The sequence below is a fragment of the Phalacrocorax carbo genome, chromosome 11 (assembly GCF_963921805.1).
Source record: "Phalacrocorax carbo chromosome 11, bPhaCar2.1, whole genome shotgun sequence".
Lineage (NCBI taxonomy): Eukaryota > Metazoa > Chordata > Aves > Suliformes > Phalacrocoracidae > Phalacrocorax > Phalacrocorax carbo.
The window spans coordinates 14684151-14703899 of record NC_087523.1 but is presented as its reverse complement, the minus strand read 5'-3'; the positions used below and the strand labels follow the sequence as shown (position 1 = coordinate 14703899).

Here is a 19749-nt window from a genome sequence, read left to right as displayed (position 1 = left end):
TGACACTGACTCATATGATCAGGAACTCTGCTACAGGAGCGAAATCCAGCAAAATATATTGGGACATAAAGTCTCTAATCTAAGCACTACATAGCAAGCATGTGACAGCTGAAATGTGTATTGCAAATACAGGTAGGATATAAAACTATGTATATAAGATTGTAGAGATAAATAATATTGTACCCATCTACTGGCATTAATTGCTTCAGTCTTGCATACAGTCAGAAGAGAGATAATTTAGCCTTTTACATCTGCAATATTTAATCAACAATATTTCTAATTGTGCGTAGGTCTGATGAGGTCCTACCAGTGGGTAGAAGGAAGAGGACACCTATATACACTTTTTTAGCATATATATGATACTGGTCACACCCACACCAAGGAAGTTTTGACATTTTCTTAGCTTTCAAATCAAAATAAACTTAAACAGCATACAAGCAAAATCTAAATCTTGAAAGTGTTCTTTTTTTTGAAGTAATTATAAAAATGCATTTTATTAAATATGGAAGTTTTTATAAGTATTTACATATACACATATATTTTACGGTACATACACACACATAATGCAAATTATCTCATTCAGCCTAGAGTTTTAATAATAGAGATATGATTAGCTGAGAGCTGAAGAACTACAGACCAACATCTATTTCTACATTAATTCAGTTCTGATAAAGAACTGTTCTGTAATCAAAGAAACAGTGATCATGCTTGTAAATCAGCATGGAGGTCATGGTACATGGAATTCCAGAATGGTTTACAACTGTCAAAATCTCTTTTCGATGACATGCTTAACATTGCATTTTATGTAGTACTTGAAATCAAAAAAGGTGACAGCGTCTAACATGGAAGCAAGCCTTCCACTGGCTTGGCTGACATATTTCACCCCGAGTTCTCTCTCTTCTCAGAAGAAATGTAACTAATGGAGCATACGTACCTCTACTTCATCACTTTCATTTATATCTTTATTATAGCCTGCAGGTGGTGGAAACCTCACATCATGGAATGGTATTTGTCTCTCTGGTTGCCAGCTAGAAATAAAAATACAGTGAACAGCCTAAACATTTTTACCTTCTTTGTAAATAGAAATCATTTTTAATCAATTAAATTTTTAAATTTTGTGGAGCTTTTGTGCATATATGTATTAAAGGTTATATATACATTGGATCACATTACAAGAAGAAACACACCTAAGTGACCATTAAGCATCTTAAATAAATCCCTGATGCCACCTGCACTGTTCTGAAATCTTCCAGCAGCAGCTTTTACTCTGTTTACAGTTACAGGTTTTAACCTGAACATTAGAAACACAAGTTTAAAAATGTTACATAACACACTTGGACACTTCCTGCAAAACAAGCCTGTTTCTGCTTTTTCTTTGGTTCTACTATGGATTATTAAAACTTGATCAGGATCCAGTCTGAATAGCTTTAATCCTCGGTTTCTTTAACACAGAATAAATAAGCATGACAAGAAAAGATAATTTTTAAAGAAACTAGAAAACAATTTCCAAAATACAGCAGATGATGCCATGACAAAGATTCACAGAAAAAAAGTATATAGCAGTGTGTTATTGCCTTTCTGAAGGGAATCAGACCTGAACTAAATGGTATAATGGAAGGTTAACTTTTTACGCCCTTAAATGATGGGAAAGGAACATAATTTTATTTCTAGCTTAGAAAAATGGTACTTATGACTTGACTATAAAAAAATTTTGTAATAATGTAATCTACTACATCCAAAGATATTCACATGAGAAAGAGGCAGCCATGGTACCACTGCTGACTTACTCAAACTTGGGTTGTCACCCTGTAAATTCAAGAACATGTTTATCTTCCCAGCAAAACCCACATTACTATAGTTTTGTACTTAAAAATATTTAAACTATTAAACACATTTATACAGAAAATGTCACAACATAGTAAATATCAAACAATTCTAAAACATGCGAGCAGCAAGCTTAGAGTATCTAAAAGATGCCACTCTACATTATGAAGTCATGTTTAGGTTAATCAAATGCAAGTTTGATACTCTATCATTTATAGGTATAACATCAGTAATACACTTACTTGTTTTCAAATGCAACTGTTATAGAATCTTCATGCACATCCTTTACAAATGCCTGTGTAGAAAAAAAAGGTATAATTATGGTCTACTTATGGATATTTGAAAAAATAATTTGAAGCTCATACAACACATTCCTCTCACAGATATTGATGAAACTCAAAGTTTAAGTATGTTTTCAAGTCACTCTTTTCAATTTTGCAATAGACTTATACAAAACACACGCTGAAAGCTGCTAACCTCCTCGGGTTCATGACTGCCAGAGTCCTGATACACAGAACACTGAGCTATACATGCATTCTTCCTATTTTTCATAAGTAATGAGAGAATTTAATTAATGGCAAGAACATTCTGAATAGTTTTAGAACTAAAGTTTAAAATGTTTGTTTTTATAACCACATTTTATGTATTTTGACTAGTGTAGAAATTAAGCCATGTCAGTACTCCTAAAAAAAAAATCCTGTCTCTTCTCTCTTTTACCTCAAGGTAAGATTGAATATCGCACTAGCAAAACTCATCTATAACCGTTTCAGCAGACTTCTCCCCTTACTTACTTCATCAGACTTAACTTCCGTAGTGTGCAAACTCAAGATAAACACCCTGCAGCCTTCCTTCAGTTTTCTTCTGGGGGCTGGAAAGCAGTTGTGCTGTCTCCCATGCAACCCCAAAGCAGTGTACAGAACTAGGATTCAGCACCGAGAGGGCTTTCCCTGCCTTATGCTACTCAATTGACAGACCTTCGATCAATTTTCAGCTTTAAGCCCAAATGTCCCCTCATCTACAACAACAGCAAGATCAATACTCAAAGAACTTTGTGATTTACCACCAAAAATATTTTTCACAGCCTCAGATGATGGAGGTCACAGGGCAACCAGGGACTGAAAGATTAGGTTGGGGTTTTTTCGTTTATTTCTTTTTAAAAATATCTCTACAAACTTCTGAAACAGATAAACATTGGTGAAATGCTGAGTATTCTACTAATATTCATCCATATAATATATCCTCGCAAAGTAGGTAGACAAAAGTCCATGAGCAAGACTGAGCATAAAAGTTTGTTCTACCAATGGAGATCCACCTTAGTAGATTGAAAAATTCTCAGTAAGTTGAAAATAATTTAGCAGTAACCATCACTTCTGAAGAAGAGGTAGTTAATGAACTGTGTAACATTTTATTCTCCTTGCATTTCAAGCTTCTGAGACAACAACAGCTCTTATCTCTTGAAAGAAGACAAGAATTTCTTTCTCATATGGAATCTAAATGGTTTAAAAAAATTCTTCTGGCATTTTTCCTTTATAAAGTATGCCAAACTATTTCCTGAGTTGCAGCACTATCTCAGTATCACACAAGAGCAATACCTGATACCTGACAAAGAGCTCCAAGAACTGGTTATATTAAAATTATGCAGTACCTGCATGCAAGTATCATTACTTAGGGACATTCAGTACAATAAAGAAGTGCGATGCTAGTTAATAATCTGAAAATAACTAATGCCACGTTGAATAGAAGTCAAAGCAAAGCCGTAATGACAACAGCAAAAAATGGTTTTATACCTTGCTCACCTCTCGATACTGTAAGAATAAGGTTACCAGAATGTTTATTATTGTGAGCATCCAAAGGACATTTAAAACAGTCTCTAATAGTATTTACACAATTACGTATTTCAAAATCCCAAGATATTCCTTCTAAGGGGATTACAAGCATAGTTGATATTTTTTAACGACACAATACAAAACAGATTTAAGATCACATCTCAGTATCACATTGACAGTACTATAGAAATGCTATTTACACAAAAAAGCATCAAAGCTCCCAGTTGATCATTACAGATACTGAACATTTATCTCATGTTACATATTGCTGTGTCTTCTGTAAGAAAATTCCAGAACCAGGTATGGACCTGACAAACACTATTGTAGTCCTGACTCATTTCATGACATTACACACATCACTTTCAAAGGCTCCACCCCCATTTCTTCCAATGTTTGTCATGTGCGGATCTGAGGCACCTACTCTTACAGATGTAGCAGAAATAGATGCCTTTAATACCTGAAAAATACTGTAATTAATACCAAGTGTTTGATATGACCCCTTCACACCACAGACTGGGAAAGGATAGGTCTTGGTATTATTAGTAACACTTGAGTATGCAAAAGCAGAGATAATTTTATAAACCAAATCCAACAGAAATGGCACCAAGAACACTTAGTAGCCTTGAGGGAAACAGGCAAGAGAAACACAACACAATGCTCTCAGAAAGAATTTGTTGATACTTGATTTTTTCATATTCATAAAATAGAATAAAAATAACTTTTCCTGCTATGAAAAACACTTTTGGAGTATTTCTCCAAACACACTCTATGGTGACAAAAACACTGAAAGACACTCTAAGTAGCACTCCATAAAAATTACTACAAATGACAGAAAAATACATGAGACAGCAAAGTGCAAGACTAAATCTCATGTTCAGATCTGACATCTCATAACATCTAAGTTATCTTGAGTAGAATCCTAGTGACTACAGCAATACACATACCTAGCAGCAGTAATGCTAAAACTTACCATTAATAAGTACACCAGGTGGTGACTCAAATGTAAGTTATAAAGTTAAAGGCCTAAGACCTTTAAACAGTCTACTACTAATGTTATTTGGAGAAGGTAAAACTCGGGACATATAGCTAGTTGAAAGAGTATGGAACTATGGGCAATTCTTGTCTTCAGTCTGCATCACATTGTAATTTGAAGACTGAAGATCTAGTATAGGGGATGGTGTGCTCTTGTCATTGTCACTGTGTCTGTCCTCATAGAAAGAGCAATGAACTTCATTAGGCTGAAGATGATCCCAACAATGTGCAAAGGTTTTCAAGTCAATTACTTTAGGGTCTTATTGCTTTGCAACTACTACAAAAAGCTCTCCTTAAACAGGTCTTCAACATTGCTTTGGTCACAGCCCAAGAAACCTGAAGGAATGTGAACCAGGAACATTAAGGGTAACTGTTGACCATACACAGGTAGCATCAATACAGACATCACTAGTGAAAATTATAAAATGGACATAATTTCTTTAGTTTATACCAAGTTCAGAAGACTCAACCACAGAAACAGATTGAATACCTAGTTTTCACTCCAGCCTGCCCCAAAACATTGACGTCTTAACACTGTAGTTTACCTTTTAATTTACAGCCTCATAAAATTACAAAAATTCATTGTAATGAATTTTTAATTAATTACAAAGTGAATTATGCCTTGCCAAATAGCTAATTTCAGATATGCGGTATATACCACACTTCTGTCTACCTTGCTATGATATTTATGTTTAAAACACTTAAACAATTTATTAATAGCCTAAATATTTGGTTGTCTAATCCCATCTACCCATAAAAAGGTGGTTTTCCTTTTTCTTCAGTTTCTTGTGACACAGAAAGGTGTTAGAGACACTCTATCACGTCAGTCTTTCATATTCTCTATCACAGCATTATGATCTGTTGTAAATAAAATTTGGACCCTACAGCACTACGTATTTGTACACTTCTAAATACAAATAGATTTTTTTTGAAACATTTGAAAGTTTTCGTAAAAAACTTAACCATTAATAACTTTGGAAAACCAAAAGTAAAGCTTGTCAAACTGTTTGGTTTTCTTTATTCTGTAATATGTGTAAAATTATATACAATGCTTAAAAAGAAATCAGACCTTTAACACCGTAAGCCCAGTTCACAGGCACAGGACAAGCCAGCCCCAGACATCAGTAAAGGCAGAGAAGAGGTACTGATTTAACATAAAGTATGAGAAGTACAATAAGCATTCATCAATCTTTTTTATTTTAAATACAAAGTGTAAGTTAGGCATGGAAATTCAAACATAAAGGTGTATATATGTAAGTTTGAAATGCACACCCAAGAAGGGACAGAATACTGGCTACGATGAATGTCAACACATAGATGAAAAGCATTAAAAACAGTGAAACTAGATGGAAGTAAAATGAGAGAACAGGACAGCAAAAGACTACAGCAGCTGGGAGATCCCCATCACTAACAGCAGAGATACCAAGCAGGAGTACACAAAAAGAAATCAGAATCAGTGAAAAAGGTTTGCTTTTATTTCTGTGACCAGAACAACATTTTACAATGGCTGAGGTTGATTCTTCTCTAATGTGGGGGGGGAAAAAAAACCAAACAAAAAACAAACATGGTAAGTTTCTACACTAAATTTTACTTTCAGTCACATAAGCCCTCAATGTTTCTCTCCATGCTTCAGACATAAATAAGTAAAAAAGTTTACAACCCAACACTGACATGTCACAGCATTTCACAAGCACATGAGCATTCAAAGAAGGGTTATATGATGAAGATATGGTCTAAATTTTACAAATTTGATACAAAAGAAGAATTACTGGAAACACCAATATATTTATTATTTTTATGCTAAATGGAATGACAGGCACTTCAAAGGAACAAATAAAGGCTCCAGCTGCCATGAAGTTTTGTTGCTTTTTTTAAAGTTTGCTCACATCTGATGATATGAGCATTGTCAACCATTTTAATAGAGAAGAATAATTAACTGTAAGGAGTGAAAGTAGGGAAAATATGCTTTTTAAGATAAAAAATGATATGTTGATACAAACGTGCATCTACTGTTTGTGTAACAGTTCCGTAACATTTCATACCTGGTGGAAGGAGAAAGTCAAAAGGGAACCACATGGCTAGCCAAATCTGAGAAAGGCAGGCCATACAAAGCAACAGAACAGGGAAAGAATAGTCACAGAAACAGCGACCAAACGAGGCAAAAGGGTACAGGCTATCATCCTCAGAAGGACTGAGTAGACAGGCTTGTGAATGTACCAAGAGATTGGAGATATTTGCTGAGGTATGTCTGTGTGGAACAATGAACAAAAGGTAAAAATTGATACATGATGCAACAGGAGGCCAAGGGAACAGTTGTTGACAGCAAGACCAGAAGTAGTCAAGAACTACAAAAGATGAATTATTTTGTCAATTGTAGTTTCAATGCAAAAATGTGAACTAACTATAAAACCAAGGAAACAATGGCAAAGTGCTAAAACTATCAGGATAAGAAGTGGAAGATATGTACCAAGGTTATAGCACAAGAAGTGGCAAGAACTGATTACACACAACATAGATGTTAACAGCAAACATCATTCCAAAACTATCTGCTTCATAAACAGGATGCTTTTCATCTTTAGCAGAGGATACAAAGACAGAATCACTCCCAAACTGGAGAAAAAAAATCAATCCTATGCTGGAAAAGCATTCAGTGTGTCCCCTTTTAGAGGCAAATAGTATCTAAAGCTACTCCCAGAATGATTAGACAAAGGACTCTCTACTAATCCTCTGAGAATGAGATAAGAAGTTCAAAACCCAACTTATTACATGTATACAAGAATAGACATGAAAAGATATGCTCTAAGAGCATACATCTTCAAGATTTAGCTACTTAGGTATGAGCTGCAAAAAGGCAGTTCCCTCCCCTTCAGATTCAGTCCTGGTGGTTTGTTGCACCAGCCTTCTTGAAATAAGTAAGGGAAGCTCATCTTTTCTTTCCAAGGATTCTGGGCCCAGCAACATACCAAGTCATGACTAAGCATCTCTAGGTACTAGATTGTCAATTACCCCTGAATCATGCTCATTGACTGCACTGCACTTCCCATGGAATAATTCATCTTAGCCAAGGGGAAAAAATTCATGAAAGTACAAAGCATTCACCAAGTAATATTTTAATTCCATTCAGAAAGAACTAGTCTCCACTACAGCTATCAGACCAACATGACCCAGTACTCTGTGAGATGTAGTGCACCTGACCAGTATGAAATTTCAATTCAAATCTTCAGTTGAGTATGCATGCATCCTCCAACCACCTCCTACGTTTGTGTGGAACACAACCCTGCTAGATGTATCTCAGAACATGTCCTGGACCAAGTCCCACAGGTAATACAAGCAGAGAAAAGACTGTTTTATTACTCTCAGCAGGGCTTAGGTAACAATTAGGAACCAATTTTGTACTGTTGAGATCAAGTTGCTGCTGGGTACGCTCAAAAATGAAACTAAGTGCTTAGGTACTTGAATTTACAAGGTCCTCAAAGACAGCTACGAAGGAGGATACGAAAGCATGAAGTAGCAATTAGGTGCCTACTTGTGCCACTTTGTCCCTTCATGACTCCAGCAGCCTCATATTCCTCCCTTCCATATCTTAACATCAAGATAGAGGTGTATTTTTCCAAAACATTTACATATTCTGATGACAATCTTCAGAATGATTCAAAGCCAAAGAAATTATCACAAGTTATCAGTAAACCATGAGACTGAAAAAAAGAACTATTTTAATTTTGATTTGTTTGCAGTGTTACTGTTGTAAAACATTTCTCAAGAAGCTGCTTAAAGAAACTTTTTAAATGAAAAAAATAATCTTGCAATTAAATCTGCACTTGACATCACACACTTCTTGTTATGCTTGGTCAACCAATTCACTTGATAATCAAATTGCCCATCTGCAAGATGGGCACAAAACTCTCAAGAAAACATTTAGATAAATTAATAACAGAGTGACATGGACATTATGATGAAAGAAAAAATTGTACCTAAAATTCAAGTAATTCAAGCTAGAGGAAAATTGTTGAGTTACATTGGACATTATTGGATGAGGGCTTAAAAAAACCACAAACCCAAACAAAAAAAACACTAAACACTTTTTTTTTTTGTTAAAAAATAAAGTTGCTGCATTTATCTTCAGTATGACGCTCCATCCAGACAAGGTAATACAGGTGAAGACCAGAAAAATCTGTGTGCCCCTTTTGTCTCCTTAGATAATTTTACCAAGTCCTCTTGGTTAGAGATTAAAAAGAGACAAAAAAATTCCTATGTTTAAATTTCTAAAAGTTAAAAGGCAAACATAATATGCAACTTGGAGGTAATGCCTGTGTTATAACTTAGATACACTAAATCATGTTTAATGAATAAGCTCCCAGGAACATATGCTCAAATGAAATTTTCACCTGAACTACAACCAGAAACGTTGGCATGTTATGGACATAAGGGGTACAGGACCTCATGATGTCAAAATTGCATGCAACAAAAAAAGTTACAGAAGCTTTCAGTTCTCCCGGGTTTCTTTGACAATATTTGTCAGTAAAGAATGCACAAAGTAATTTATTTTGCATGATTGTGTAAATACCCTCATATAATTTGACAAATCTTCATTAGAAGTTCTCTTATACAATATATTTGTCTTCTGTTTCTTTCTGAGTAAATACTGTATCTTTAAAAATGCAGAACTTATTTTTGAAAGTGCTAAATAATTTAATTCCAGAAAGCAATACAGAGACCTAGGACTGGCTACAATACTGCAAACGCACAGGATGCTTATTTACCATATTTACAGACTTGTTTTCATACCACTCAGAGCTGTTGGAACTGTATCATTGGGATACCAACCTGCCCTACCACACTCACATCAGAGTGTGAAATTCTACCTGTTCCTTCATTGCTAACATAAATATTGGATGTTGCACAATAACTAGGCCCAATTTTTAAAGTACTAGGAACAATTAGATGATGGTAAACTTGCAGAAACCAATCCATGACTGTTTCTGGTATGTTGATAACATGTCAAGGATAGTAGGCCCAAACCCCATTGTGTCCAAATTTTATTTTTCTGTGAACAGGGTAAACCCACAAATTATACCCTATTAATATACTGATGAATACACTCCAACTCATGCAAAGCCACAGCAATACTACACAGTATTAATAAAAATATCAAGCACTCTGCATGTACGTTCAAGGCTCAGCGATGGCTTTATTCAGCACCCGCGTAAGGGCTTGGAAACAAACGTGGAATGCCATTAGGTAGTTTCAGTAAGAAATAAATTTGATAATTACATGTATTTAGCAACTCAGGACATATATTTGCTCAAGGAACGCTCTCCTTAACGTCAGTAGGCAAGGTCCCCTGCCATGGCATCAAGAGGAGGAACCCACGACAGCATTTTATCACGAACGTACATTTAACAAGCCCCCCCCCCCCAACGCCTCAAACGCCGTGCACCAGCAGTGCAGCTCTCCTGGAAACCCGGAGAGCGAGAAGGACTTTCCTTAAGTAGCGACACAAGCTGAGGATTTAGCAATTAATGCCCCATCCCCGGCCCTGACCCTCGCTCCGCCGCCAAGGAGAAGGCGGCCCAAGGAGGGGGCTCCCCTCGCCTCCTCTCCGGCGCCGGCAGCACCAGGGCCGCCCCTCCCCACAATGGGGGAAGGCCCGAGGCCTCCCCGAGGCCGGGGCCTCTCTCGTCCTCCCTCCCCACCAGGCCTCGCGTTCCCTCACCCCGGGGCGGCGGCGGCCCCGGCCCCGCTATCCCCGGAGGCCCGGCTCCCCCTCCTCGGACACCGCGAGGGAGCCGCCGAGGCCTCCACCCCTGCCCCACTCTTCCTCCTCCTCTCCTCCCTGCCCCGCGGCCCCCGCGTTCCCTCAGAGCGGGGAGGAGGAGCCGCCGCCGCCTCCTCCTCCTCCCGCCGCAGGCCCCACTCCCTCCCCTGAGGCCCGGCCCGAGCAAGCCGCGAGCACCCGGTACCTTGTAGAAGGCCCCGTTGGAGCCCCGCACCTCCACCACCAGCTCCTCCATGTTGTGCCGCGGCGGCTCGGTGCCGGAGACCCAGGCCCGGCGGCGGCGGCGGCGCCTCCTCCCTTCCCTTCCCTTTCTCTCCCTCTCGGCGCAGGAGGAGGAGGGTGAGGGGGGGGGGGGGTGTGTGTGTGTGTGCGCTGGGCGGGGGAGGGGAAGGGGAATCTCGGTTCACTCCGACTCGAGGGGGCGGGGCCGCGGGGGGGAGGGTGAGGGCGCCGCGGGGAGGCTCACGCGCCGCCGCTCCTCGCCCTCGGCCGCCCGGAAATGAAAGCGAAACGGTCACCGCCGGGCGGCGCGCGCGGGGGGGCGGGGGGGGGGCGCGCGGGGCCGCCCGGTTCGAATGTAAACGCTAAATCCGCGTCACGTGACGCGGGCCGCGGCGGCGGTGGGGGGGGGAGGGGGCGGGGCAGGGAGAGGGCCCCAGCCAGCACGCGCCGCTCGCCCACCGCCTAACGGCCGGGCCGCGCGCGCAGACGCAGCGGCGAGTGGCTAGCGGAGCCGGCAGCTGTGACTGAGGTCCCGCCTCCCCTCCTGCCACGCAGCCCGAGTGACCGCCGCGCCGGCCAATCAGATGGCGCGCTTGCACCCGTGCGGTCCGACCGGAGGGGGGGGGGCGGGTCGGGGCGCGCGGCTTGTTCCGCCGGGCCGCTGTGGTGGGGGGCGGGGCCGGGGCTCCCGTGCCTTTGCACGGGCCCGGCCGGGGCGGGGGGCCGTGCTGGGGGCGGCATTGCGGGGCCGCCGGCGGACCCCGGGGAACAAACGGGGCCGGGTAACGGCCCTTGGGAGCGGCGGTACTGCGGGGCCCGGGACGGGCGGCGGGGTGGGGGCGCCGAGGGAGCGGGGGCTGCTGGGGGGGATGTAGGCGCAGCCGTGCGGGGGGCTCTGCCTCCCTGGTTGTAGCCAGGGGTGAAGAATAAAACGCCAGTTGTTGTGGAGGTTCCTAAGGAGTTCTGCACTGACGAATGGGCTGGCCGTTGTTAGGCTGGAGACCTGAACACCTCCTAAGGGGTGCAAGGCCGGATGGCCGGGCCAGTGAGTCTGGGAGGGTGATGTGCTGCCAGGTCCCTCTACCTCTTCATCTCCATCTGAGAGTTAAGCTTTGTTCAACAAACCAGCGAGTTTCGCCATGTAACACATACATATTTTAGCTACGTTTAAACACTCAGGGACGTTTCGACCCCGAGACTTTGCTGACAGCGTTGTGTCCTGGTGCCCAACGACAAGCCAAGGCTCAATGGGCACAAGCTGGAACACGGGAAGTCCCACATGAGAAAAAACCCTTCCCTGTGCAGGTGCCAGAGCAGGGGCACAGGCTGCCCAGGGAGGCTGTGGGGTCCCTTCCCTGGAGACATTCACACCCCGCCTGGACGCGGCCCTGTGCCCCCTGCTCTGGGGGTGCCTGCTCACGCAGGGGGTTGGATGAGATGATCTCCAGAGCTCCCTTCCAGCCCCTGCCGTTCTGTGCTTCGGTAACACTGTGCCTACAGTCCACAGTAGAACTTGATGGTGAATATTTTAAAGAGCTGCTGTAGCCATGATGGAGCACTTATAACTGAAAGCATACTGGCACAAAAGCTGCTTGTTCAGCCTTTCATTAGACCTGCACAAACAGGTGATATTCCTATGTGGTTTTGTTCCTACTAAGTACAAAGACAAAAAAAAAAGTTCTACCGTTACCATCAAAAATCACAATTACAATGTATCGCCATGGCTGTGATTTCTCTGAATAAGTATGTGATGCTCTCCTTATATAAGTCATGCAGTGAAATTCTGCACCTACTGATGAATTTTTAAAACTCTTGAAATCAGTATGATTTAATCTTTCCTCTTGTTTTTTTTACATTATTGTGTTTCAAACCTTGCAAATCAGTGTTTCTTGGTATGCTGCATTTTACATTTAGGCTGCGAAAGGGTGTACAGTATTTATTGACCATCAAAAGGTTTCCTTTCTGTTTATTCTTTTAATGTATGAGAGGTGGAGAGTTGCCTGTAGCAATCTCTGTATATATGTTTGCCTGCTTATTGTGGTGTTTACTGTATGCATACACAGTATTGATGTAAATTGAATAGAATGATTGCAATGTACCTTGAAGGGAAGGCGTTTGATTCTCTTTTCATCAGATTTGGATACTCATTTCAGCAAATGCTTGAGTATGATGAAGGGTCCATTCACTCTAATGATTCCGTCTGACAGCCTGCTGTGGTCATCAAACAGGCATTGCAGGACTGACTTGCTTGGGGGTGGCAGAGGGTTCAAGAGGGCTGAAGGAGGAAGAGTGTAGAGAGCAATGACACAAGATTTGTGTATGAATAAAAACATATCAGAGATTAGATCTTACAGAGTCTCCATAAAAAAGGTAAAAAAGCCCTCCCTTGTGACTTGTTCATGTTATGAATACTTTTTTAGAAACCAGAAACCATACAAATGGTTCAACTCAAAATTTCAACAATCTGCTGGGAGAAATGATGCCCAGCTCTAAAACAAAGTTAGCTCAAGGGGTTTTTTTGCATTCATTATTTGTCATATTATTCCCTTGGTAATAACAGAGGTTGCTGTCACGCAGGCAGATTATCTCTGAGCAGACAGAATATGAAGGTGTCTAATTTAGCTCTGACTTCCAGTGATGATTTCACCACTCTCCCTAAGCTAAAAGCTGCTGTAATGTATAACCTTCCCTAATGCTTAACTTAAATTTTCCTTGCCATTTCTTAAATTCAACATTTTTTATTTTGTCCTGACTAGTGAATGTCTACTTAATGAGATATTTTACATATTTCCAGGGTGCACTTTCTAGTTTTTTGCTGATTGACTCTTAACCTTTCTTCTTATTTTCCAAATTACTTACTGTTTTTGCTGTTTTACTCTATCTTCAGACTGAACTTTCCATACCTTCCGAAACGTGTTCACAAATTAACTCATTCTTATGTAGACTTAGTGTCCTAGACTAGATCCTTTTAAATGTATCTGTGTTTCAAATGCAGTGACACTATAAAAATACATCTCAGTAATTCCATTAAAGTCTTTTAATATTAAAGGTAAAATGTTACTTCATTCAAATGTTAGACTTCACTTCTTATTTATAATCCTAGTGTTCAGTTACATTATGCAGTGGCTATGGGGTTATAATTCAATCAATATGCCCCACCTTTCTACACCCTTGAATTCTTTCTTAGTCCTCAACAATCTCAGCTCGCCTGTTCCAAGTCTTGGGTTTGGTCCTACTGATGCTCAGTGCATCTATTTCTTACTCAGGTCTACACGATTTGGTGTTTGCAGGCCGATCTGCTAACTGGAAGGTCCTTGAGTCACTCTGCATTTGGAATACCTCTCTTCATCATCAAAATAATTTAAAAAACATCAGCTTTGACTTTTATTCACTAATGGATATACTCATATGCTTTTTTAAAATGTTTGTAGAGAAAACAAGAAAAAGGCCTCCTCCCATCTTGTCCTCCTTAGGAAAGCTGAAGGACAGGGAGCTAAGGTAAACAGCACTCCTCAGGGCATATCAGAGTCCTAGATCCTTGAGGGTGGTACCACTTTAGCTAATACTATTTTCCTAGGATTTGTATCTTAGGTGTTCCAGTTCTTTGTCTATTGGTCTTCACCAGGAAATGCTGCCTTTGATTCAGTACATTGAGGGAATTAAGAATTTAAGATGTAGCCATCAACACCAGCCTTTCAGAACAATACCAACAATCAGAGCCTTTCCCAGTGCTGTGAATTACTCATTAATTGATTTGTGAAAGACCCTTCATATAGACACTGGGGTAAGTGACAGGAACAACTGAGTTGGTCAGGGACCACAAGTAAGAGTTACTCATGGAAACATTCTTTTAAAAAAAGATGATAATCTGTTTAACTATCAAAGCCTGTTAGTGGAATTTTGTAAAATTCTCTTGATTTACACACCCATTTTGGGTTCAGCTTAGCCTTGCCCAGGTTCATGGAGACCTTAATTTGATCTTTCAAATTTTTATCTGCTGGTTTTCCTTGTGCATCACTTCAGACAGGAGCCTCTGCTGGATGACTTCTTTTCCCCTACATTATGGCTTTCAGTATGGCATAGAAATGATCCTTAGACTTCTTCTGTGTTTTCATCAAAGCCTAGTAGTCACAATATATGTATCTCACTTCTGACACTGTATTTGATACTGAGAAAAAAAGATTTTGAATTCATCTGAGGTACATAGGATTTTGAGTTATTTCAATTAGACCAAATAGTTCAGACAGTTGTCTTGTCAGTTTATAGCTGTAGCCAAAAGTTTCAGAGAGCAGGAGACTATCACACTAGTTTAAAGATGGTCAGATGCTTTTTTCTTGTTGGCGTACAATGTATTCTCAGTAAAGTGCCTTCCAGTAATCTAACTGAAATGGTGATGCTATAATAACTAGGTCAGCAATTGGAAGAAGCAGTTACAATCAATAGAGGTATAAAGATGAAAAACTTCTTAGGCAAGATTGCTTTATGTTTAATCAAGAATAGCTGAAGGTTGAATATCATAGAATCATTCAGGTTGCAAAAAGACCTTTAAGGTCATCGAGTCCAGCCATAAACCTAGCACTGCCAAGTCCACCACTAAACCATGTCCCTAAGTGCCACATCTACACGTCCTTTAAATACCTGCAAGGATGGTGACTCAACCACTTCCCTGGTCAGCCTGTTCCAATGCTTGATAACTAATCCAGTCTAAACCTCCCCTGACAAAACTTGAGGCCATTTCCTCTCATCCTATCACTCGTTACTTGGAAGAAGAGATCAACTCCCACCTCCTATCATGTAGTTGTAGAGAGCAATACAGTCACCCCTCAGCCTCCTCCAGACTAAACAACCCGAGTTCCCTCAGCCGCTCCTCATCAGACTTGTTCTCTAGACCCTTCACCAGCTTCATTGCCCTTCTCTGGACACGCTCCAGCACCTCAATGTCCTTCTTGTCCTGAGGGGCCCAAAACTGAACGCAGGATTCGAGGTGCGGCCTCACCAGTGCCAAGCACAGGGGCACGATCCCTGCCCTGCTCCTGCTGGCCACATCATTGCTGACACAAGCCAAAATACAACCAAAGTACTGCAGTTTTATTAGCTTGTCCTTAATTAAAGTGACACCCAGAAATTATATATATCCAAATCAGGGTGTAGAACGGCAGATATTCCCAGAACTTGTGAAGAAAAGCAGAACTAAACCAAGGAATATTTGCAAATGTTACTTTGTGTGTACAAGAAATCAGATTATGCTATGCCTGTTCATTCAGTTCTTTGATTAGTTAATGTGAACTTTTATCTGGGAGTCCCAACAAAATACTCTAAAAGGTAGTGTTCACATGGAGAGACAATGAAAGTACAACCATTACAGAGAAACAAAACCTAATACTGTAAGTAGATTAAACCGAAAAATCCTTCATTACTTGTATTAGGCTGGTGGGTAATCTTCTTTGATATTGTAAAAATATGTTGGTGAGAAGAGCCAACTGATCTTGGTGAATTTTCTATCATAATTAGTTAAGCTGACCTTCGATTAAACTCAACTGTTTCTTTGGTTCTTTCATAAGTTGTTATTCCACCTTCTCCTCCTCCAAATATATAGTTTTCTATACATTTCATAATAGACAGGCATCTATCTGAGGTTCATTTTGTCACACATTCTACTTTAGTGTAGATATATGTTTCCACTAGTGGTTTTCAGTTTCTGTAGTATACTGTATCTTCCTAACCTGAGTATGGAAGGAAGCCTGAGGGGTTTAAGTCTACTTTGCACCTGCAGTACAGAAGCTTCCCAGTTTCACAAAGAAGAGTGAAAGAAGTAAACACCAGAATCTAAACTTGAGAAAGTTATTAAAGCTTGTAGATTGTAAAAATATGATCTTCTAAAAATAGGTATTTTTAAAATACTGCCTAGTAACTATCAAGCTCTGGTTGAGTTTGGTCATCCAAACAGCAACTGTCATTGGCATTCAATTCACCAGTGACATCATTGTCCTGGTGAGTAATCTCTTATTTGCTGCATCTTATGTAATTTGTTGGAATGATGGGTCTCATTTAAAATGAATAGTAATTTCTGCATTCTTCCAGAACAATATCTGTATATCCTGATTTGGTCCACAACTGTAATAACACATTTCCTTTTTTCTTTTTGAACATCAGTAGTGAATTTCAAAACATACCATGTGGTGTTTTGCCACTTAATTATTCAGTTTAATTTCCCACTCATGGGTTTCTATCCATTTCTCTTGTAAGCCCAGAAATGCATTTATTAGTACATTAAGCCTTCATGTTATTTCATCTGCAGAAGTATATTGGTGTTGTAAACAGTCCATGTTAATAGACAACAAATTCATATGTAAAACTGCACATTAGTTTATTCAGCTAATTTTTTTAATTAATCATTGATGAAATCACATTTGAGCTGAAAAGAAAAGCTTGGTGCATTAGGAGTTAACTCGCCAGGGGTGGCTTTGGTTCATAGAATTAAGAATCATACCCAAAAGTTACTGGTGTCAAAATGGCTGTTTCATTTGACTGTCGTGAGAGTGAGGCAAGCACAGCCCTACAGTTTGGTGACCATGAGCAGGACCGTAGATAACAATTCAGATGATGACAGCTACACTGTGGATATCTACACTTAGATGAATTCCACATTATGAGCCTTTACTGAGTTTTCAGCCAGCTCCTGTATGTTTGTTGAAGGGCAATATTCATCAGCATCAATGTCAAGGATGGAACTCGTGAGCTTACAGGGTCTACATTTCTAGTCAATCCAGAACATACATTTCTTTGTATGATACATAGACATTTCTGGAATTTTTCACATCTAATTCTATAACACAGAGTGCAAGCATGTTTTTCTAACACCCACGGTAAATCAGCTGAGCCATCATCAGGTAGTGATTTTAGCAGTGCATTTGTTCTGTTGTGCGTACAAGCAGCATGCTTCAATACCGAAGCTAGTACAGAGATTTATGAAGGTTGATTACTGCCTCTTTTGAACATACTGCAGTTTTCACTGAGATTAATCTGAAAAGATCACATGGCTCTTCCCAATCCATAGCAGAATTCCCAGTGATGTCGGGCAGCAGTAGGTCTATATATCAAAGGCTGTATGTGCCAGTACATTTATATGGCCTTAACATTATTTGTATTGACCCTGATGAGGAGTGTTATGGAAGTAGTATATAAAATGTCATAATCCTGACAGACTGTGATATTTAACTTCCTCTTACAAGCATATCTAACTTAAAAGACTTATATTTTCCTACTAAATTGTTATAGAAAACAAAGCTGTAATCTTATACTGCGGCAACAGGTGAATAGTGTGGAAAAAAAAATAAAGGAAGCAGTCAGCCTGTAATAATAGTCTTTTAGTCCTGCTTTCTGTTTTGTTTTCGTATTGTTTTTGTCTTTCAGCTAACGTAGCTGGCGTTTTTCTGTCAATAGTGAACATTTGATCCTTTACTAGTTTGAAAAACAGGCTTTGATATGCCATCTATAGGTTTATATCCTGGACGTATTTGGCATAGCTGTACTTTTACCTTTCTTTTTTTTTTCCTGTGAGTTTCAAAAATCACTTACTATTAACTTGCATTTTCTGTAGCTTCACAAACTGCAGAAACTGATGTTTGAAGACAGATCAGTTTAAAGATTCCTGAACGCCTCGAAGACTTTAAGTGCAATAATTAAGTCTTACCACAAGAGGACCTCCAAAGACAATTTGTCCTGTAGCGTGGAAAAAGATGGTACAAATCATGAAATCATATAATGTCCTCAGTTGGAAGGGAGCTGTAAGTATCATCGAGTCCAACTCCTGTCCCTGCACAGGACAACACCAAATTCACACCATGTCTCTGAGAGCGATGTCCAAGTGCTTCCTGAATATCGCCAGGCTGGTGCCGTGATGCCTCCCTGGGGAGCCTGTTCCAGGGCTCCACCACCCTCTGGGTGAAGAACCTTCTCCTAATACCCAGCCTGACCCTCCCCTGGCACATCTCCCTGCCATCACCGCAGGTCCTGGCGTTGGTCACCAGAGAGAAGAGATCAGTGCCTGCCCCTCCTGCTCCCCTTGGGAGGGAGCTGCAGACCGCGATGAGGGCTGCCCTCGGCCTCCTCTGCTCCAGGCTGAGCAAACCAAGTGACTTTAGCCACTCCTCGTACTATTTCCCCTCTAAACCCTTCACCAACTTCATGGCCCTTCTCTGGACACTCTCCAGTAGCTTTATACCCTCAATGTCCTGTGGCACCCAACACTGCCCACAGCACTCGAGGTGAGGCCGCCCCAGCGCGGAGCAGAGCGGGACAATCCCCTCCCTCGCCCGGCCGTGATGCAGGGCTCGATGCCCCCCAGGGCACGGTTGGCCCTCTCGGCTGCCAGGGCACGCTGGTGGCTCGTGTTCAACTTGCCGTCGACCAGAACCCCCAGGTGCCTCCCTGCAGAGCTGCTCTCCAGCCCCTCGTTCCCCAGCCTGTCTGTGCATCCAGGCTTGCCGAGCCCCAGGGGCAAAGCCTGGCATTTGCCCTTGTTAAACAAATATATCCATTATGGCAATTTGACTAATAACAAAATGTTGATACTAGAAAAGAAGGTGATATTCTGTTTACAATGATAATCAAGCTAAATGGCAATTAACTGTCATGAATATTCCTACTATTCTGTATCAAGTTATACAATCACTTCAGCTCATGTAACAAAGGCCCGTGTTCAACACAAGTGACAAATAGGCATTTGTAAAACCAGTATGAACTAGTTTTACTAAAATGTTGTAGAGAACATTATCCTCAATCTCTTAATCCGGGTATGAAAATATTGATGACACATCTTTGAGCTTAGACTTGAATAAGCTTGAGTTTAGAGAAATCATTACTACAATAATCAGCCTGCTTTTGCTCACAAAGATACATCTAGATAGATTATCCAGAATTAATCAGTACTTCCTCAATAGCAAAGCACCTGGAAGACTAATATAAATCTCGTGCAGATGTATCACCATGTTAGTAGGAGGCCAGGTTCTTGTGTGTGTAAATATCAATAAAGTATTTGACTCCATTGGCTGGTCTTTTCTCTGCCAC

At 40.7% G+C, this 19749-nt stretch overlaps 1 protein-coding gene across 4 annotated transcripts in view; it reads right to left on the bottom strand.

Moving 5' to 3' along the window:
- The window catches only part of FMR1 (fragile X messenger ribonucleoprotein 1), a 33864-nt gene extending 23086 nt beyond the window's left edge, over positions 1–10778 (bottom strand). For all 4 annotated transcript variants that reach the window (XM_064463172.1, XM_064463174.1, XM_064463173.1 and 1 more), the window contains exons 1-3: positions 10643–10778; positions 2067–2119; positions 935–1028 (exon numbers count right to left, since the gene is read on the bottom strand). In XM_064463172.1, coding sequence (XP_064319242.1) covers positions 935–1028; positions 2067–2119; positions 10643–10693 — 198 coding nt within the window. In that variant the 5' untranslated portion in view covers positions 10694–10778. The remainder of the gene's footprint in view (positions 1–934; positions 1029–2066; positions 2120–10642) is intronic.
- Between the last annotated feature and the right edge of the window lie 8971 nt (positions 10779–19749).